Raw genomic sequence first — 22,637 nt, 5'->3', positions numbered from 1 at the left:
TAAAACAAATACTTGCTAACAACAGCCATGAAGTACGTATCTGTTACAAATTTGGACGTTGCTCAGTTAGAACAAACATTTACAGACAGTTACCTCACGCTTCTGCTGGGAACACAGCTCAAGGCCATCATCAGCTCCACAACACTCAGTGATATTCTGGGTCTTGACATCTTGTGGTGACTGTAAGAGAAGCTTCTCTGGAAATAACACTTCAGGTTCAGAAGAGAAAGTAGAAAAATTTGAGAACCACATGAACACACATTTTGCTGATGTATCACCCTGCTCTATGTTTTTATAGCTGGTTTATAATCCTAACACAAAAGTGGAAAAGATCTGTGCAAAGATCACATGGACCGTTCTGCTCAATGACAGAACAGGGTATCTGCGCTTTTTAGTTAAGTTCTGAGGTAACACAAAGCACTGCCATTTCACATACCATTGCTACAACTGTATGATTTATACAGAGCTTATCTGTTCAAACTATTTACAAAAGCTCAAGTTTTCATTCACGTTCTTTTTGATGGCCAATAAGACCCCCTCTACATTTAGACAGCTGTTTTTCAATTGAAAGAACAGAAAATTCCTGTAAAAAGAGACTATAATGCATCCATCTAAGTATGCCTTGATGTGAAAGCAGTAAAAAACACGACTCCCCACAAGCCTCTCCAGACAGCTTAAATCAACTGAAGTGTACCTTTTTCACCCAGACACTTAGCTTGCTCAACTGCCATCTGGCACCGCCGGCTAGGAATCCTGTTATTAGAACAGCAGATCAACAGTTTGTGGATTAAGGTAAAATCCCAGATTTTCATAAACTACAGAAGCATTAAGGTAACCAGTACATTTTCTGTGTAGCAGAGCTTATAAAAACAGTTCTACACAGAAATACTGCAGGGTATTTATTGGAAAATATACTGTAGACATGTCAGTCAACAGCTTTGCTATGAGCATTAATACATCTCTTCAATGAAAAATATAACCTTTTGTCTCAGAGTTGGATAGTTTTTCATGCAAGCTTTCTGCAAAACTGATCTTAAATGGAAGATTAAGCACCTATATACAAATAATACACCAAAAATAAAGTGTGAGTAGTTAACATCAGCAATTTATAAACAGTCCTCCGGTCATAACGGTGGAATTTTTTCTTAAGAAATAAAAAACACTCACAAAGAATCAAAATTTATACAACGAAAAAGAATGAAAATTTATACAACCCCAGTGACTGCTTCAATGCCAGGTGGTGGAATAATCACTTCCACATAAAAACAGAAACACAAGACAAGAATGCTTTGTACACAATGACTACCACTGCAGTCTTTTATCAAGCAGGATAGTGGGAAAGAGGTGAAAGAGTTGGATCCTAATAGCTTAATTGTGCCCTTCCTGTAACCACCAAAACCACAGTGAGACAGTCTCACGTGTTTTCAAAATTTACTTTGCTAGAGGAATCATGTATCTTGTAGCTCATCAATGCAGATTTTTGGAAGTGCATTAAAATACCTGCAGTAAACAAATTCCACATCCATGGGTTCTGAGTTGTAAGCCTGTTCAAAATCAGCATTACATTTAAGAGTAACATCTTCATTACATATCTGTAGGAAAAAAGCAAAGATCAGTGTATTGATGAGGAGTTTAGTCATTCATACACAAAAGCATATTTGAAATTACTGGGAAACTGAACACCTTAGCCACCTAGATTTATTAACAACCAACATATTACAGGTCTAGATTACTTTATGAGTGCCTTCAGGGCAAGTAAGGATTATAATCTAGAGAAAAGGAAGTCCCTGGAAAAACTAAATTCACAATAAAAATACATCACTTAGTACATTAAAAAAACAATAACCTGTTTTGAGGAAGGCAGATTAAGCTAGTCTCTAATCTCGTTAATTAATTGCCAGCTTCCCCTTTGAATCCTGTGGGTTACAGTATTTTCAACAGAAGACAGACCTTACTTACCTCAGTAACATAGGCAATGTACTCTATTATATGCTCAGAATAGACCTGACTTTTCAGTATCACCTTATCACCTAATTAGAAACAAAAGATAACACACAGTTACAAGAAATACAAGCAAAGCGCTGCAGCCAGAGTTTTACTTTCTCTGTGGCATGGTTACAACAAGAGATTTGCATGATAACACATCCTACAGCAAACTTGCTGTATCCATGAATAGCTCATTAGGCACTAGTTCTGAACTGCTATATACAATTATATATTACATTTTAAAAGGTATCAGATATTGATGCCATCAGACCTTCAACATCTCCTCTGAACAGTACCTTGCATACCACAGTATTAGATATTAGTAGTTTTTTGATTTTGATATATCTGTTGCTCTTTAGATCCTACCACATTGCAGTGTTTATTTTTGTGGAAAAAATCATCCAGAAGCCTGAAAATAACAGATCACTTGTAATGGCAGACATACGTAATGCTTCTTCAGACAGCAGCCACAGCATGATTGTGAGACACAAGCAGTGCAGTTCACCTGTCCAGTAGCCTAGATTACTGATTTTGTGTTCAAACTTGTCGAAGACTTCCTTAAGTAAATGACAATGCAACTGAGTTTGTACTGCAGTGAAAATACTCAACACAGTATTCAGCTTTATCTCGCATTAATCACTACCTGCAGCCAGGTGAGGTCTGCCTTCTTCCACTCCTGGCACTTCCAACACTAACAAATTCCCATTCCTTTTCAAAGTAACCCCACACATGTCAAAATTTTTTATTTCCGTTTCCTGATGGATCTCTTCAAGCCACAAGAGAGTAGAAAACTTTGCTTCATAATTTTCCAGATTAAGATGCTGAAAAGAAAAACAGTAGACATTACATTTGTAACCTCTACACTGAAGTGCATTCATCCCATCAATCTTTATTATACTAAACATCTCTAAAATTACACTGCACAGCAACCAGGTTGTCAAATAATGTGCATAAATACAGCACCTAAATAAACTAATCCTTTAAAGTCCCATAACAGACAACACAGAGTTCGTATAGACCCTGGAGCTAAGATAAAGCAGCCAGTCAGCTAAAGAGCTAATGATGTCTTGCCTAACTACAAAGACAGTTTCAACACCTGAATTCAGGGGCAGCTTAGAAACAGAATTCTACTGCTCACCAATCCCAGAAAGCATAAAAAAAATCTCTGTACATTGCACAAAGACAGAGTCACATCAGCTTGCCCTGTTTGGTTATTACACAGCTTGTGACAAGCTGAAAGAACCTGAACTTTCCCCCTCAGAGCTTAACACATCTCTCTGAAAAGGTTTTTCCAGCAGCACAAAACTCTCTAAACAATCAACAGCAAAGAATGCTTTCACTTAGAATACATTCTCACTTAAATGTGAGTCTAATCAGCAGTGCTGATCTTTTGCCACCTTTTGTAATATCCCTCCCCAGCATCAACAACTTCTCCAATCTTGCAGTTTACCATTTTTCTTTCTTACAAAGCTTGGATTCTGTGACCCACCAAAACCTATTCAAATTAAAGGATACAGTCAGTCTACTTGCTAACGCTATCTTATCTTCTATTACACTAAGAGCTACAAATTTTTGCCAAATTAAAAGCCAGTTTGAAAAGACAAATAAAATAAATTTCCTTATACAAATCTACACTTGCATACCTCTGCAAGGAGAGGCTGAAAGCTCAGAATATCTAACTTCTGCTCCACGCATCTTCTTAACTCGTTTGGTATGGTGTAATGTGGGAGGAAGCTTGGAAATTTTCTGCTACTTCTAAAACAGAAACATACCATATCATTAACTGGTTTTTTAAATTTTATGGGAAGGAAACCTAATTAACATGCCATATCACTGAAGCTACTAAAAAACATATGCATGAAATGAATCCAATGATTGCTTCAAGATTGTAATTCTAAGTTTGCTATTCTGACATGAAAGGTGTTTCAGCTACTGATTGTACAAAAACATTATGAACCTGCTTTTATCCTCTTTCCTTTTGTCATATTTTTATAACTAAGCAAACAGTGTAAGTTAATATTTAGATTTTTTGAATTATTTGCAATTATTTGCAAAATGAAAAATTCTAAATCAAAGATGAACATCCACAAATTTATCTGATAGAGGTGCCAAACTGCTGGAGGATTTAATAAGTCAATTCCAAACGCGATTAAAAGACGAAAAATATGAAATAACTCACTTGTAGGACACAGCTGCACAGTAATCTGATTTGTAAGTTACATTTGTACGTACATAGAACAGCGTTTCTGTCTGAACAGATTGCAAGGAAATCAAGCAGCTCATTACTAGAAAAACTCTTCTGTCAGTAAAGTCTGAAATTAATTAACATGCTTATAACACTTATGAAAATATGCACAAACTCTTTCAGTTTCACATTTAGCAAATGATATACAACAGCACTACACAAGCAGTATTTTTTCCCCTCTCCAATTCACCATACCTTCTGTATTTGGGGGCAATAACCGTTGTCTTCTTTTGCTGAGGTACTGAAGAAATGTCAACCTTTCTTGCAGAAAATGGCTCCACAGGTGCTATTAGTAATTCTGCTTCATTTGTTACAGTAGTTTCAATACAGCGTCCAATAGTAAAATCAGAAAAACCAAGCAACAAGAGCTCTTTATTGTATCCAGGATTTCTTCAAATAAGAAAAAGTTATGTTCTTAAAATCATCATGTACACATTTTGTTTTCTCTAGTCATAAGTACTATTTTTTTTCCCCAGTGAAAATGTAGTTCTCGTGCCAATTCAGTAGCAATATAAGAGCTGCTAACTTGGGGCAATTCCCCACTTCACTTCCTTCCCTAGTCCCTTCAGTCCAAGTATCACCTTGCATAATGAAAAAATAAAGTACTTAAAAACTTCTGTTTCATCAAAAGCTTGGCTAAAAAGCAAAATCCCTCTCCTTAACTAGATACAGAATAACAAGATGACAGGAGTATTACTGTACCTGAACAAGATGAGACAAACATTTCCCTTAGAGGAACCTACAGAGTATCCCTTCTGTGTGTACAGCAGCAGCTTAGCTTTGCCTTGCTTAAAGGGACTCAGAACTGAGTCTTAACTACAAACACATCAAGTGGAAAAAGCACAAACTATCCTTTATCTTCTCAAAAACTGTACTTTGTATGTGTAAGTGGGATTGGGGAATGACTGATTAAAAAATAAATAAATAAAACAAAACATAGGGAATGTTTTCTTCAGATCCAGTTCTAAGGAACTTAAGACCAAAGCCCCTGGCATACACCTTGTGCTCCAAAACACCTTAATGAGCTCTTCCTACAACTACCCTGAGACAGATTCTCTCACTGGCACTAATGACACAGTTCAATACTGTTACTGTGTGTCTGAAATAGGAGCATCCCAGAAGGATTCCACCTCACTTTTGCTTTGGCAGGATTACCGCTTTTTCATGCCAACTAATGCTACCTATTCAGGTTAAAGCTGTGGCCTCTTTTCTCTCTGATATGCACTCAGTGCAGACGATGAACGATGCAGATTCAAAGTCTAGAATTTCAGTCTCTGTGATCTTTCAAAGTGGCCAGCAAACATTTGTTATCTTCATGCTGCTGTCTCCCATGGAGCGTTGAGCAGACTGTTCTGTATTCTTAGAAGATCCTCAGGCTTTGCGGCACTCACAGTGAAATACAAATTGCTCCTTCTATTCCCGCCTTTCTCCATAAAGGCAGGGCAAACTCTCAGGTTACTTTTCAAACTACACCAAAATCATTTTCCCATGAAAATTCCTCCCCCCGCCACAACACTGAAAGTGTTAACATAAGTGGTCTGCAAGTTAATGCGCTGTTACTTCAATGAGTGTGACAAATAAAGAAATCTGCAAGCCTCCATGAATTATTACCTTAAGGAAGAAAGCCTTTTTTCTCCAGCCCAGATAACTTGCATTTAATGTCACTGACCAGGAAAGTTTGAGATTAGGATATGCAACAACATGAATATGATTTCAGAGTACTTAGACTGAAGGAAACACATCAGCCAAAAAAAAAAAACCAACAAACCCTAGAAATGTTAGCTCTAGTGCTCATGGAACTACTGACTTCTAAATGAAAATATAACCAATTGTAAAAGTTACCTTCACTTCACTGCCTTTCTCCATAAAATATCTAGTCTGACTATATTTCATCATTAACTACTAACTTTTCATTTGACAAAAAATCAGAACTAAGTGTTGAATGTTCAATCTCCAGTACAGATGTCTAAGCCCTTTGCTAATGCATACCAGCTTACTTTACACCAAAAAAACTCCACAACATTCTATGATCGGGTGACTCATCTAATGGATGAGAAAAAGACCGTGGATGTAATGTACCCAGTAAAGCCAAAGGCTTTAAGACTGCCTCATACAGTATTCTCCTGGAGAAGCTGGAAGCCCATGGCTTGTACAGCTGTAATCTTTGCTGGGTAAAAAACTGGCTGGATGGCTGGGCCCAGAGAGCAGTGGTGAATGGAGTTAAATGCAGCTGGCAAAGGGTCAATAGCGGTGTTTCTCAGGGTATCAGCATTAGGCCCAGCCCTGTATATTATGTCTTTATTGATAATCTGGATGAGGGGATTGAACGCACCCTCAGCAAGCCTGCAGATGATGCCAAGCTGGGTGGAAGTATTGATCTGCCTGGGAGTTAGGAAGCCCCTACAGAGGGATCTGCATAGGACAGACCAGCAGGCTGAGGCCAACTGTATAATCCTCAACAATACCAACTTCTGGGTCCTGTACTTCGGTCGCAACAGTACCATGCAATGCTATCAGCCTGGGACAGAGTAGCTAACAAGCAGCATAGAAGGAAAAGGATTTGGGGTGTTATTTGACAGCTCAACACAAGCCAGCAGTGAGCCTAGGCGGCCAAGAAGGACGATGGCATCCTGGTTTGTTATCAGAAACAGTGTAATCAGCAGGAGAGGAAGGTGAACATTCCTCAGTACTTGCAACTGGTGAGGTTGCACCTTGAGTACTGTGCTCACTTTCGGACCACTTACTACAAGAAAGACACTGAGGCCCAAAGAAGGGCAACGAAGCTGAGGAAGGGTCTGGAGCACAAGAACAGCTGAACGAACTGGGACTGTTCAGTCAGGAGAAGAGGAAGCTCATAAGAGTTTATCTTATTGCTCCCTACAGCCTCCTAAGAGAAAGCTGTGGCAAGCTGGAGGTTGGCCTCTTCTCAGATAATTAGTGATGAGAAGTAACAGTCCTAAGTTGTGCCAGAGGAGGTTCAGTTTTAGGAAGAATTTCTTATAAGAAAGAGCAGTTAGGCACTGGAACAAGTTACACAGGGAGGTGGTAGAGTCACTGCCTCTGAAGTTCAAGAAATGGGTAGATGTTGCACTGAGTGACATGGTTTAGTGGGCATGGTGGTGATGAGCTGATGGTTGGACTGGATGATCTTAGAATCATTAAGATCGACAACTACCACTATGATCTGTTTCTGTTACATCAATCAGTACAAAGAAATACTTACACAGCTGTGCATATGATCACTATGAATGTTTTTCCACCTGGTGGGATGACAATTTCCTCGGTTATATCAGCATCATCTCTTGGTTGCTGTACATCTCTCTGCTCTTCTCTATGACACAGATTCTGATCTTTAACTAGGGAAAAGTTTTCTTCTGTCTTTGATAAATTTATTTCCTGAGGATTTACTCCTTCTGCAGAAAGCAGATAATAATAAATTCTATTGTCAGAATTGTTATGGCTAGCATAGACAAGCCTTTTCAAACAAACTTACGGGTCTTCTGTGGAGTCTGCACACACATTTTAAAATGGTAACATTTGACTGTACCTGAAATGATTCCATTCTTCATAATGGATGTATTAGTCAATGACCGTGATGCTGCTCCACAGGAACTCACTGCAGCTTTTGCAATGCTTTCTTGATTTGTTGGAGAAGATGACAGATATGCTGCTGGACTATTCTGGTATTTTTGAGGAATCTGAAAACTGAATTGCTTGTCTTTCACCCATCCAGCTAATCTGCAGCTTATTAAGGACTGTGGTACACTCCCTTTATTCCTAGAAGTAGTTACGAGATTAATCATATAATTAAAGTCACTGACAGCATTGATAACGGGAAGCTTAATCCTACATAAAATCGTAACTGTTCGTGGGGTTAATTCACTGTTGTTCCATAACCACTATCAGCAAGAAACTGCTCTGCTTCTAATTCACAAGGACTAGAATTCTGCTAGATGTTAGTACTTCTAGGTCATATCAAGTACTATATGAAATGGTAGAACAGCAGAATAACCAGCAATATACATACAGAAATACTGTCTATAAACTATAAATAACAGTAAACCCTTCTCCCCAGTGATAGGGAAATGAACCTTAGGAAAAAAGAAGACATCGCAACAAATAGAACATTCAGTTTTGACTCCATTTCTGCATCCATACCCAAAAAACTAGGATTTAAAAGAGACTTATGATTGGAAAGTTGCAGAACACTGTCTGAAAATTGCAGGCTCTTTAAAAAGATCATCCTAATGTCATTAATACTAACAAGAAAAACTTCTCCAAAATCCCTGTATTTATGGGTTATTTGAAAACCACAAATGACAACACTTAACAATGAGAGACTTCTGTACAAAATAGAGGTTTACAGACTACAGAGTAGTGGAATGGAAAAAAGATCAGAACAAGCAGAAGGGCTTACTCTATCCAAACGATCATGCTTCTAGATTCCCCCTGCTTCATAGTTCCAAAATCAGTTATTTTTGATACCTCCAGCCCTCCTTTGTTTCTCATTAAGTTTTCATAAGGTTCATCTGTATCATGTCCATTTGACTGAGACTCTCTGTAAGAAGATTGAATTTTATAATAGTAGTCTTGAAACAAATAGACTTCAAAAGTATTTTTTAACTCAGCACACTCAGGAAGTATCTTGGATTAAGAACTATCATACCAAAGAACAGTGACAATGTTTATGCAGAAGCAGCTGAGAGAATTGACCTCCTCAGCTACTTACACTTCCTGAACCTTTAGGTTACCTTTATTAGTTTAAGCAAAAAAAATAAAAACAGCAAGCCTTTCATCAATACCACTGTAAACCAGAGTAAAAACTTAAATACAAGATTAAAATGATTAAGAAGCTAGCTCTTTCTTGAAGAGCTGAAGCAAATGGTGATTGAAGCTACTGTGGAACTCCTTGGGAGCTGAAGCAGGAAACATCAGAGACCAGGACCTTAGCAACAGTCCTGCTCAGCACTGGAGCTTGAAAGAGAAAATGAACAGACTGTTTAAAGGTTTTTGAAGATGTAAATGCTTGGGGAGCATCTTCTGCCTACTGCAACAATCTGAAAGAAGTACAAAACGGAAAAAAGTTAAAAACAAAAAAAGCTGGAAACCAAAAAGCAACCTTAAGCACTACTGTTACACTACTGAAGAAAGCCTACAAGGCCAAAGTCACAAACTTCTTGTTGCTCTCAATGATCTGACTGGCTACTTGTAAAAGACATCTTAAAAACTGTTTCTACTCCTTCACTAGAAAGACTATTCAGTTAGTTAAAAAGGCATTTCAAAAGAGTTTAATAACGTCTCCAATATTTGTATACTCTAAGTACTCCTTAGTTACCCAATGCAGCAAAGTAGAAAATTAACACAGTTGTTCTTCTTTAGCTACATCAGAGCTGACCCTCAAAGCCCACTCCTGTACCTGTGTCACGGCAACCCCCACTGTAAGTACAAGCTGGGGGATGTAAGGATGAAGCACAGCCCTGATGAAGAAGATGTGAAGCGTACTGGTGCACAGTAAGCTGGATATGAGCCAGCAATGTGTCCTCACAGCCCACCATATCCTGGGCTGTATCAAATGATTCATTGCCAGCAGCTCAAGAGAGGGGATCCTGCCCCTCTATTCTGCACTGGTGTAGATCTCAACTGGAGTAATCCAGATGTGGAGAACTCAGCACAGGAGAGACCCGGACTTGTTGGAGCACATCTAGAGTAAAGCCACAAAAATGGTGCAAGGGATGGAACGCCTCCCCAGTGAGGACAGGCTGAGAGCTGAGGCTCTTCAGTCTGGAGAAGAGAATGCTCCAGGGAGATCAAAAAGCAGCCTTTCAGTACCTAATGAGGGATCTCTATGAAAGAAGGGCACAGATTCTTTAGCAGGGTCTTTTGTGATAGGACAAGGGGAAATAGTTTCACAACTAAAGATTTAGACTGCGTGTATGGAAATTCTGATTTATTTATTTTTACAATGAAAGTAGTAAAGCACTGGAACAAGTTGTCCAGGGAGGTGGCAAATACCTCATCCCTGGAAACATTCAAGGACAGACTGGACAGAGCTCTGAGCTGCAGATGCCCCTGTTCATTGCAGGTGAGATGAACTACATGATCTTCAAAGGTCCCTTCATACACAAAAGATTCTATGATCTTCTGCAGAGACAGAACAAAGTAAATTATCCCACAGACAATATTTTTGAGGCTTACAGAGATCTGCTGTGCTCTCCTTTGGACTATCCGATTGGTTTATTGCTTATCTTCTGCCAGAAGAATCAGCCTACCAAGAACTGCTTGCACCAAGAATGCTAGCTTGAATTTGTGAGCCCAGCTCCAGATCTCTCCTGCAGAAGTGCTATTGACTTTACTGTATATTCTGCACTTGTGTAGTGGACTACTTCACAAAATTTTGCTTCTTCCCATATTTAACTATTTTATTTAATACCAGTTTTATTAAGGTTTCTAACAGTCCAATCCTCAGTAGAGGAGCAATGCAGACTACAGATGAAATAAAAGCATGAGCTTGGCATTTATTAAACTCAGTAAAATTCAATCCTTGCCCAGCTATATCTCTGAGCTCAACCTGTTTTATTTCTTCAACAGGTGCAGATCATCCACCTTCTGGAAAGGAAGGAGAAAAAGCTAGGGCTTATATCACTCTCATCTTCCCAACAGACACAAGAAAAATTAAACTGCAATTTATCTGTACTTGTTAGCAAGTGGAAGGAGAACAAAAGAATAAATGTTACCCATTCTGGTCGACTGGAGTCAAGCAGAGAGCTCTCCAAACATGAAATGACTGACTGCTCTCCACCACAACCGCATTCACTAGATCATTTATACGTGGTGAATAGCCATAAGGAAGTCTCAGTGAATCCAGAGTGAAAAATATACTCTCATCTACTGTACCAGTTCTTCCACACATGCTGGAAATGTGGACCTGCAACAGTTGTAATTCAGTGTTATTTGGTATTATTTGCTTAAGCTAAGAGGCATGAAACCAATGCTTAGTTTTCTCTGCCCCAGTCATACTAGTTTTAACAGTACAGAATAATCAGAGATCCAGAATGCATGAAAGACAAATATACAACTCTAACCTTGAATCATTATTTGTCTTTAGCTCTCAAAGTGTAGGAAACAGAAGCACTTAGCTAAGTATTAGGCCCCACACAGAGAGTGCTATATGTACATTTGACTGAACTGCACCACCTGCCTTGCAGCTTAGCAACTTACCTAATTTATACTTCAGTATTAGCAGTCAAAACAGAAGGAAGTTTCTTTTCCCACAATCAACAAACAAGTATTATTCTCTATAGAAATTTAAGGAAAATATGATAATCCATAAAATCAATATAAGTTTTCCTAGAAGGCACAAATATTTTCAGGAAAATAAAGAAGGGAGCATTACTATTTTAAAAACAAAATAGTTGGACAATTTAAACACTAGAAGAAGTAATGACTAAGAAGTAAAGTGGAATTTATTGAGAGTCTGAAAATCCATACATCCTTATTACAATCAGTGTAACCAGACCAACACCATGCACCCAAATTCAGAATTGACAGCCAGCACATACATTAATCACCCTGTACTAACTAGAATGTGTACACATTTTCAAAAAGCTTAGTTATAAATAAGCTGTAATCATTATAATCCCTTGTGGAGTTGATATTTTGTAATATACTGTGTTACATACGATCTAGCAATACTTCCAAGTCCAGAAGCACCCACAAAACCCCCACTTCACACAAGATTACTCTTGTCAAAATAAATTTACAGTAATTTACCTTGTCCACTCGCTTGTATCTCAAAGGCTTCACAGCAACTGCTCTACTGTTCCATGTTCCTGGATTAATGAAATACTTTGCTTGCACACAGTCACCCACACAAGGTCTAAAACCTACATAAAATAGAACATTTCTCAAGTTCAATTGCTATCTATTACATTTATATTATCCCCATGCAGAACTGGTTTAAGCTAAATAACGTGATCAGCCAAAACAAGAAGTTGTTCAGATTCACTGAGTGTGAGCTTTTCTTTTCAGCTCTTCCTGTCTCCAGTAGGTTCTGACAGACTCCTTAATCGAAGCCAGTGGAAAGCACGCTTGTGTACACCACAACTGCTTGTACATCATGCTCTGTGAAAATGATCACGTTGCTTCCTTTGTGCAAACAGGTTGCTTCCTTTTCTTTGTTTCACTACACACACTTCCACTCAGAACTGCTCTGGGATGTGGACTGTGTGCTTACCAGATAAGCAGAAATTAAGAAAGAAAAACAAGAAAGCTCCTACATACCTTCACAGACATCTTCCATCATGAAAAGAGTACTGTGACTAATATAGCCACCATCCTTAGAGAGAGAGGTGATATTACCAACTAATATTTTCATACGTAGTTCAGTAGCACTACAAGCAGTACCGTAGTCTCCCCATGTACTCTGGACTGCATCTACCTGTTTTTATCATAAAAAACAAAAAACAAAACACAACAGAAACATTCACAGAGCTGACACTTACAAACATATATATTTAAAAGGGCTCTTATTATAAATCTCAGAATTCCAACTGCTGCTGGAAGTCAATCTCCTTACCAGATCATTATGTACTCATAGCAGTTGTTCATTTTTGTATATATGTTTTAAAAAAACAAGTACTAAACAGCAAGTACCTTCCCCTTTAAGAGTCTGTTGCATTATGCTTCATAGTTGTCAGTCCTATAATTACAGATTAATCTGCAAAGTCTTTTTGATGCTCTTGTTTAAGTCTACTGGAAGTTTTCTTAACATTATACTGACAACAAAAACTGTATCTTCAGACTAGCTGAATTAGAACATCAAGCAAGAAACATAAATGTTTTCAAAATGCTGCTTATGAACACTTTATGCATTTTACTCTGCCTCTCAATCATCTTTTTGTCACTGAAAGTAGAAAAATCCAAACATCTGCTTCTTAAGTGCTCTCCCTATTACCACCTCATACATAAGTTTATTTACTTAAGCAGGCCTTTGCGGAGCACAGACCACAAACTGTCAATGTATACAAACCCTTTTTTCCCCTAGCTGCACTGGGGCAAAGATAACAGCATCTCTGGCCACACTTACTCCAGAAGCATTCTAACAATTCTTAGAAATTTCTCTTCCTTGCTATTGAAGTGCCAGTACCATGAGGGCTTCCGGAGTTCCTGCTCTACAGTTCAAACACTTGCTCTTCAGAATTTCTTTGCTCTCTGCAAGGACTGGTAGAACCATTAACAACATCAATACCACTGGATAGAAGCACTTACTGATGGTTCAGCAAGAACTGCTGACTCAGATGGTATGTAGAGAAACTGCACTGTGCAAGAAAGGAGATCTCAAATTCTTTTATGAAGCTAATGGGCATGAGGATTGAGGAAAGCATAAATAAAACATGCAAGGCATGTCTGCGGTGATTAAACAAACTCAATGAAATGCCTAGAGACAACCTTTTCAACGAATAATATACATACAGTACAAGACAGAGCATTAAGTTAACACAGTCAATTATATTCTACTCTTTTTAAGACAGCGTTCCGTAAAAAATTAATTCAGAAAGCAAGTGTTCACAAATTCAAAACCAAAATAAAGAAGCTGAACAGTAAGCTAGAACAATGTAAGTAACTAAAACAATAAAAATAACTGAATGGAAAAGGGAACAAAAATAGCTGCAGTGTTTTCATTTCCACAGGAAGATTAGAAACTCAGAAAGTATTTTTTTAATGTATAAGGGAAAAAAAAAGTCACCAGTGACAAAAGTCCATACCTTGCTGTCTATCCTTTGCAGATCACCATTTATGCACAGATGGAAAACACAGTTCTACACCCAGGCTTCTCACAAACACTACAAATAATTTTACACTGGTTAAATGCTATTACTATATTTTTCACAGGACATTTTTTGAGGCACAATTTTCACCCAAAACATTACAAAGCAAGATATTAATTGGTTATTCTTGATCATACATTGGTGTAGGGAACCTGCTTTGGCACAGGGGTTGGACTCGATGATCTCTGGAGGTCCCTTCCAACCCCTACAATTCTGTGATTCTGTGATACAGATCTTGATGCAGATACTGACATATCGCCTCAAAACAAGAGCAAGGCACTGAAGCTCCCTGAACCAGCCTTTGAGTTGGCTTTTCTTACAATAGAGCCCTGCTTAGCAAAGGAATTGACAAAGAACTCTAAGAGAATATATATAGTGCCCATGTAAGATTTACACAGTCTGCAGGAAGACTTGTCCAAAGGACACCTCGCACGTACCTCCTGTGGTATCACACATGGTAAGTGCTGAGCTAACAGCACGACTGATCAGATCTCAGTACACTCCATTACAGCAGCTCTTACACCGTTTACTGTAAACAACACCACACTGTTTGCACAAGTGAGATGCAGTCCCAAAGCTGTTCCAGTCTGGAGTAATTACAAGTCTAAATCAGTTTAATCCCAAAAGCTTACAAAATATGCTATGATATAAAAAGCCACTACATCAAGGGAAACAATTACCCCATTTATTCATTATTGTATATATAATACTGCATGCAGTTTTGTGTCAGTATGATAACATTTTCAGGAAGTTATTTGTTTTCTCCTGCCTGAGGGATTAAAGAATCTTATTTCCCTATGCTCAGAAGAAGCTGTGACTGAATCGCTATTGACTGTTTCAAGCAATGCTCTCAATACATCTCAACTTTGTGCTGCTACATAGAAAGTGATCCACAGTTTAAATGAAGAGTATAGAACAAATTCAATTTGTTTTTATTCAAGTATTTAGAACATGTCTTTGGAGAAGGGACAACAGTGCTCTTCTACTGCAACCCTACAGGTGTGGGGAGGAGTGGCTGGAAAGCTGCCTGATGGAAAGGGACCTTGGTGTACTGATGGACAGTCGGCTGATGATGAGCCAGCAGTGTGCCCTGCTGGCCAAGAAGGCCAATGGCATCCTGCCTTGTATCAGGAATGGTGTGTGAGTAATCCTGCCCCTGTACTCAGCATTGGTGAGGCCTCACCTCAAGTACTGTGTTTTGGGCACCTCAGTACAGAAAGGATGTGGAGGTGCTGGAGCAGGTCCAGAAAAGGGCAACAAGGCTTGTGAAGGGCTTGGAGAATGTGCCCTACAAGGAGAGACTGAATCTGAGAGGGCACTGGGGAAGGTCAGTCTGGGGAAAAGGAGGCTGAGGGGAGACCTTATTGCTCCCTTCCAATATCTGAAATGTGCTTACAGTGAGAGTGGGGTTGGTCTCTTCTCACTGGTGACAGGACAAGGGGAAAATGGCCTCAAGTTGCTCCAGGGTAAGTTCAGGTTGGATATCAGGAAACACTTCTTTACAGAAAGGGTTGTTAAGCACTGGAATGGGCTCCCCAGGGTGGTGGTTGAGTCACCATCCCTGGGTGTTTAAAAACCATTTGGATGTGGCGCTCAGGGACATGATTTAGCAGAGGGTTGCTAGGGTAGTATGGTTAGATTGTGGTTGAACTCCATCTTTAAGGTCTTTTCCAAACTGAGTGACTCTCTGATTCTAACCAAAGATGAAAATCCATGACTTCTAATGTAGAAAACAGTGTAATTATGATTACTCTTGTTTAAAAGTAATCCCAGATGCATTTCTTTTTCTAATCTGAGAAGAACAGTTGAATAATTTTCTTCTATTTGCAAGACCTTACAGACTACCACATCCTTTGAAGACAGGCTTTGTCTCCTTGCTTATTGGATTCTACTAAAAATAAAATAAGAGCAAGACTTCTCTTTCACTAGATTACCTTCCATGTTTTGTTTTAGCCATATAGTCTGACTCTCTTCCTACTGCCTTTTTTTTTTTTTTTTTTTTCCTTAATCTCACTTAAACCATGAAACTGCACTGTCTTCAAAATGAAGTGGTTTCACTGAAGAAAAGCTCCCCCATCATTTTACTGCTTGGAGTTATCCGATATATTTCTAAGAGGAAAAAGAGATTTTATTTACTTCAGAAACATGAACAATTACTAAAGTACATACTGGATAAAAGGAGGGAAAAAAACAGAAAAATGGAAGCATGCAACCTTTGAAGTTTTCTTGGAATTAAGTATTAAAAAGATGTCTTAAATCCAGGTAAAAAAATAAAAACATAAAAAAAATCATCACCATGACCCAAACTCATTCTTATGAACTACTAACAACTCAGAAATAGTTTGAGCTCATTAGTCATTAGCTAAGTAGTTACAGAGCTTCAAGTTTGTTGAATTTCAGATACCTGGAATGTTAAAATAAATGGATCAAATCCTTGATTTTTAAGGGAAGGGGTCTAATCTTACTTTGGTTTGTTAGCAACCAAATTGCTGCACGTGTCAAGATAGTATTAACTTGCTTCCATCATGCAGCTGGTTATTGCTGGATGCTGCTGGCAACTGACAAAAAATGTCTCAAACAAGAAACAAAATCAGGATAAAAAAAACCAAATCAGAATATGTATGGCATAAAAGAAAGGCAGGAGGCTTCAGAAATCCCAAATCAATTCAAGTTTTTTTTTTACCTCCTTTCTCTAGTTTACAGGCACATTGTCTGTTGATTTAGTTTAGTAAAGGTAAGTGAACAGCAATTACTAAGTTTTTAAATCTGGTAACTGGCTATTAAACTCACATTTCATAACTTCTGTTAATAACTTACACTTCCTCCTAACTGAAACACAATGCCTGAAGTCACTGTGATGACTGTGTTCCTTATAATAGCACGATCTCTTTAAGTTCCTTAACTACAAAATAACAATTTAAAGACAACTACATTAACTTTGAAATCACAATCACATTGAGATTGGCTCCGCATAGGCAGCTTGTGTCCAGCTGGACTCACTCATTTTAGCATGCACTGCTGTTCAGATGAGTTTGGTAGACGAAATACAATAGTTCACTGCTGTACTTAAAGTGAAATGCAGCTAAGCCGAGTAGATACAAGCCAAAAAGATGGGTTTTGTACCACCCAGCTACCAACTGCTCCTCCTGTCAGCCTTTCAAGCACCAGTCATGTTAATGTACAACAAAAGGCCACTCGACACAGCTTTTCTGTGTGAGAGAGCTCAATTTTCACAGGCACCTTAGAGTTAAGCCTATACGACTAAAGAACTACGGTAGGTAAAAGTTGGAAGGAATGGATAATCAAGCCTTAAGTGAGTTCACAGATGAAGTGTCAAGAAAAATGATAAAATAACTCCGAAGTTTAGAAAAAAAAAATAAAAAAAAAATCAACAAGCAAATTTGTCACGAGTGTAATTAAATATTGACAGAATTACTTCAACGTTAGTATTTACTGCATGCAGACCGACTGTCAGAGAATGAGAACAAAAGGATAATATTCTAAAGGAAATTGAATAAAATAAAAACAAGTCCAAACTCACACGTTCCCAGTAGGTGAAGTGCTGGCAGATTCGTACTGTTCAGGAGACTAAGTACAGGGGACTTAGTTTAGGGACTTCTAAAGTCTCAAATAACTTACAGAGAGAGTGAGACTCTGAGAGACTACTGTTGATATTCATCTCTTACCTTGATAGCCCTCAAGCCATTCGATATTTTGTCCTCTTCAACAGTAGCAATAACTTCCTGTCCTACAGCCAGCGGCATATTGTTTACAACAGCATGTTCTGTGAAGACTATCAGGTCATTTATCATTCCATAATCATTGCAAAATCTTGTCACCACTCCTCGAACAGCTTTTAGTTCTTTGTCACCTGCATGCACAGGAAAAGGTTTGAGGTAAAAGCAAACCACTTGTTCACAGAACCATTCAACAAGTAATGAATGAATGCCACCAAGAGTGCTATCATTTTAATTAAAAAAAATAATCATCTCCTTGTCCAACTTAGATATGAAATCGTTTAGTTTGCAACTGTTGATATTTTTAAAACTTGAAGCCCTACAGTGAGTTATGGTTTCAATTAATGAAAAATGCTACTTAAGCAAAAATAATGTTTGTCTTGAAACTGTATGAAAGAAATGTATTATGAAAAGCTTGAGATTAAAAAAACAGCCACAACAACAACAAAAAGGAAACTGCAAGCTAAATGACTTTTCTCAAGGGCTCTAGTCCAACAACTATCTTCAATATTCTCCACACTAAAAGAAAACAGTTCTCAACATTGTTTGCATAGAGAATCTAACACATCTGAGATTTCTATACTGCAGGAAGAGGTAAAGTGAATAAGCACGCTGTTATATAAATCAATTATTCACAGCTGTTTATGTTATAGTTAACATGCCCATGAACTGAGATGTACTGTTCATCTGGAACGCCATAGTTTCAAATCTTTTGAATTAGATATAGTATATACCTACTAATTAATGAAACTTCTACACAACAGCACTGAACTACACTTTCAGGCTTAAACTAACACACTTCAGCCCAATTCTCATTTTCAATGTATTATTAGCTACGTTAACAACCAAGATTCTGGGATGCATTGAAAAGAGCGTGGCCAGCAGGTCGAAGGAGGTGATCCTCCCCCTCTACTCTGCCCTGGTAAGGCCTCATCTGGAGTACTGCGTCCAGTTCTGGGCTCCCCAGTACAAAAAAGACAGGGATCTCCTGGAAAGAGTCCAGCGGAGGGCCACAAAGATGGTGAAGGGCCTGGAGCATCTCTCCTATGAGGAAAGGCTGAGTGAACTGGGTCTGTTCAGCCTTGAGAAAAGACGACTGAGAGGGGACCTGACCCAGGTCTATAAGTATCTAAGGTGTGGGGGGCAGAATGGTGAGGCCAGACTCTTTTCAGTGGTGAGTGGAGACAGGACAAGGGGAAATGGCTGGAAACTGCAGCATAGGAAGTTCTGCACAAATGTGCGCAAGAACTTCTTTACAGTGAGGTGACGGAGCACAGGAACAGGCTGCCCAGGGAGGTGGTGGAGCCTCCTTCTCTGGAGATGTTCAAGACCTGCCTGGATGCCTACCTGTGCAACCTGGTGTAGGGAACCTGCTTTGGCAGGGGGGTTGGACTCGATGATCTCTGGAGGTCCCTTCCAACCCCTACAATTCTGTGATTCTGTGATTGTTAATGGAGTAGCGTATTTTGCTTTCTGTATTCATACATACACAAAAAGCACCTCTTACTAGTTTCAGTAAACTGTTATTTTTAAGACCCCTTTACATTTATTATAGTTGGTGTTTATCTTACAGCTGACACAGAGCCTCTACTGAAGCCATCTGGAGCACTCCGCCATGTTAAGCCTCCCTACATACTTGGTCCAACCTCAAGCACTCAGTACTATCTTACAATCCAGACATAGCATTACCACATGTGGAAAAAAACCAATACATTTCTACAGTAAGAAATACTAAAAAAATACACATATGTTTTTCAAACCTAAAGACAACATTATGTTTAAAAGCTGTAATGTTGTAAATAGCACCTGTGAGGCTCCACATGCAAGAGAGACAGCTCTCTCCATTGTGATGCACTCAGCTCACAGGGGCAGTGGCTTAGAAACAAACATTCCAGTGGGAGCTCATGTAAAAACCCTCAGAACATGTTGGTAGCACACTTGAGAACACGCAGCAGGACGAGCACACGATGGACTGCACTTGTACAGTTATGCAATGCAATGTACAGCACTTACATCCCAAACTAAGTTTAAGCTACCTGAGTAAGAAGGCAACCTTTAATACCTCTCTTCATTGCTTGTCCTAGATTTAGACAGAAGTGTCTCTTGGCTTCTCATGTGTGTAACTGTGGAGCTGCCCCTTCCTCCTGCACAATACCTCTGTGTAAATCCACTGAAAGCACCCTAAACACGAACCATTCTGAAGCTTCCAAACATTGAGGTTATGCTGTCACCTCCATCAACAGCCCAACAGAAATTAGTTTATTCACAGAAACAGCGTCTCATGGGAAGGCTAAAGGCACCCACTGCTCACCATCACAACGGGCCTTCACACCCTGCTCTGTATCACAGAATCATAGAATCACAGAATGGTCTGGGTTGAAAAGAACCACAATGATCATCTGGTCGCAAACCACCAGACCAGGCTGCTCAGAGCCACATCCAGCCTGGCTCTGAATGCCTCCAGGGATGGGACATCCACAACCTCCTTGGGCAACCTGTTCCAGTGTCACCAACCTCTGTGTGAAAAACTTCCTCCTAATATCTAACCTAAGCTTCCCCTGTCTCAGTTTAAAACCATTCCTCTCAGTACTCTCACCACAGACCAACACACTCGGGGAGATGCTGTGAGAAACAGCTGCCAGGCACAGCACTGCATGGCTCAGAAACTAAAAGCCAGCCCTTTCCCCGTTGTTTCCTTCCAGAAGCAGGCCGCTCCCAGCCCAGCCCCTTCACCTGGCACAAGACCACCGCGGCCCTCACCACCAGCCTGGTGCGAGCTCCACACCCAGCTGCACAGTCGAACTGGAACTTCTACCTGAGTCCGTCCACCTCGCACCTCCTCCTTCCTCGCCATCCGCAGGTCTCCAGAAGTAGGAGAACACCCTGGAGAGAAAGCCGAGCATCGCGCACAGCCTCACCACCCCAAACACAGCGCTCGTTCACACACCACTGCGGCCTCCCCGCCGCGCCGCCGGCCAATCACGGCGCTGGCTCGGAGTCACGTGACGGGCCATTCGGCCGCAGCTGCGGGCTGTGGCTTCCCGCCGCGGGCGCGTGGTAGGGGCGGGCTCGGTATGGTGGCTGTTTGTGCTCGTGATGTGCCTTCGGGTGCTAAGCGGATGCTAAGCGCGGCCCGCTGATGTGGAGAAGCAGAGTACAGGGGAGAGTGCATGCATGCAAGTGATTATATGATGACTCTATGATTCTGTGAATCACGTTGTTGAGTTACTGTAATAACAATAGAAGCGTGCTTCAAAGCACTAAAACTCTAGAATGTTATAAATTTGGTAAACAGCAGAACCAAAGAATTTGGTCTCCTTCTTTCTCACACACCCCCCTTTAGATGCTGAAAGGCAGATTTCAGGTCTCCCTGGAGCCTTCTCTTCTCCAGGCAGAACAGCCCCAGCTCCCAGCCTGTCCTCATAGAGGGGTGTTCCATCCCTCGGATCAGTTCTGTGTCCCTCCTCTAGCCATGCTCCAACACGTCCATGTCTGTCCTGTACTGAGGACTCCACATCTGGACACAGTACTCCAGGTGAGGCCTCACCAGCACAGAGCAGAAGGGGAGGTTCGCCTCCCTCACCCTGCTGATCACACTTACTGATGCAGCCCAGGATACCGCTGGCTTTCTGGGCTGCAGCGGACATTGCCGGTCTATTTGCCAGTTCTCTTGAAGTGTGCTTTAGGTATTTGGTGTAAGCTCCTTTAAATGTCATTTAGCAGAGGGCATTTTGCAAGTGAGTTTCTGATTTGGTGAGCTCAGTGTCCCAGTAGCATCACTGGGAGCAGCAGCACGAGGCCAGGGCGGGAGGGTCCAGGAGGTTTGGCAATGCAGCCTGTGCCTCTATGGCAAACTGCTGTACGGCTGTTTGTTATGGGAGGGTGGTGTGGTCTGTGAGCGGATTCCAGGGCTAGGGTAGCGGTTGTCTTCAGCAACCTTTTGTACTTGCACAGTTAGCTCAGCTCTGTTCAGGGAGGGAAGGGCTAGGAATGCATTGCAGACTGCGTGATGCTTTTTATAGAGTTCTGCACAGTTCCTCGACCAAAGAAATTCTGGCTGCCAGTAATTGCACATGGGTTCCCAACTCTTGTTCTGGTGTAACTGGGGGATGTGATGCATACTGGGAGGAGGGACCTCCCAGTGAGTATGAGTGCCTGTAGTCACTGATCTCTTTAGAAGGAGATAAATTCCTGTCTGAAGATCCTGCTCCTGACATTATTTATGAAAGCCTTCACAGGTTGTTTGTGCTGCTCAGCAATCTTACTGCAAGGTGGAAAAGGCAAGTATTTAATCTGGATGTCCTTTAAAATGTGTATGTGCTATGTTTGTTCATTACACCCATATATTTAGAAATATTTAATGTTTCAGTAGTATGAAGTGGATAGTATATATACTGGTCAGACTGGTTTGAACTCCTCAGATCATGATTAACGTGAAAGACAGTAAATGCAAATAAAAATGTGTTGTAATGGGGGAGCAGTTTTGAAGCAACTGGGCCTGTACTTTGTTCTGTACATGCCCCATTACATAAGCTGGGAAACCAAACACTTTGAGGAATTGGTTCCACAGAAGCAAAGTACTTCAAAGAGCCGATTTTTAGAGCTGAATATACCAAAGTAATACAGATACTAACATTGGCAAATGACCTAGCACCTGCTACAGCTGCTTTGGGAATTTGAACCCTTTCAGTTGTCATTAGTAGCTGTTAAGTTGTTCTTCATAGCCTTTTACAATTTGATTCGAGTCGTCTCTTGATATCACTTGACCTATCTTAGAATAAAAATACGTAGTTTGTAAACCTTTTTGAGAAGTCTGTAATGTCCTGCTGGAGCTGTTACACT

General features: G+C 40.1%; 1 protein-coding gene across 1 annotated transcript in view; it reads right to left on the bottom strand.

Moving 5' to 3' along the window:
• The window catches only part of MOV10L1 (Mov10 like RISC complex RNA helicase 1), a 33,554-nt gene extending 12,827 nt beyond the window's left edge, over window positions 1–20,727 (bottom strand). Inside the window, exons 1-15 of the mRNA XM_042815840.1 lie at window positions 20,611–20,727; window positions 17,745–17,929; window positions 12,512–12,668; window positions 12,002–12,114; window positions 10,966–11,156; window positions 8,649–8,789; window positions 7,779–8,008; window positions 7,455–7,644; window positions 4,427–4,621; window positions 3,630–3,741; window positions 2,630–2,807; window positions 1,960–2,030; window positions 1,501–1,592; window positions 695–753; window positions 94–209 (exon numbers count right to left, since the gene is read on the bottom strand). Of these exons, the coding sequence (XP_042671774.1) occupies window positions 94–209; window positions 695–753; window positions 1,501–1,592; window positions 1,960–2,030; window positions 2,630–2,807; window positions 3,630–3,741; window positions 4,427–4,621; window positions 7,455–7,644; window positions 7,779–8,008; window positions 8,649–8,789; window positions 10,966–11,156; window positions 12,002–12,114; window positions 12,512–12,668; window positions 17,745–17,929; window positions 20,611–20,698 (2,118 nt within the window). The 5' untranslated portion in view covers window positions 20,699–20,727. The remainder of the gene's footprint in view (window positions 1–93; window positions 210–694; window positions 754–1,500; window positions 1,593–1,959; window positions 2,031–2,629; window positions 2,808–3,629; window positions 3,742–4,426; window positions 4,622–7,454; window positions 7,645–7,778; window positions 8,009–8,648; window positions 8,790–10,965; window positions 11,157–12,001; window positions 12,115–12,511; window positions 12,669–17,744; window positions 17,930–20,610) is intronic.
• Window positions 20,728–22,637: the final 1,910 nt, after the last annotated feature.

The sequence above is a fragment of the Centrocercus urophasianus genome, unplaced genomic scaffold, assembly GCF_019232065.1.
Source record: "Centrocercus urophasianus isolate 14NV4802_14NV808 unplaced genomic scaffold, USGS_Curo_1.0 seq_15, whole genome shotgun sequence".
Lineage (NCBI taxonomy): Eukaryota > Metazoa > Chordata > Aves > Galliformes > Phasianidae > Centrocercus > Centrocercus urophasianus.
The sequence above is the reverse complement of the archived record's forward strand: the minus strand, read 5'-3'. Positions and strand labels throughout refer to the sequence as shown.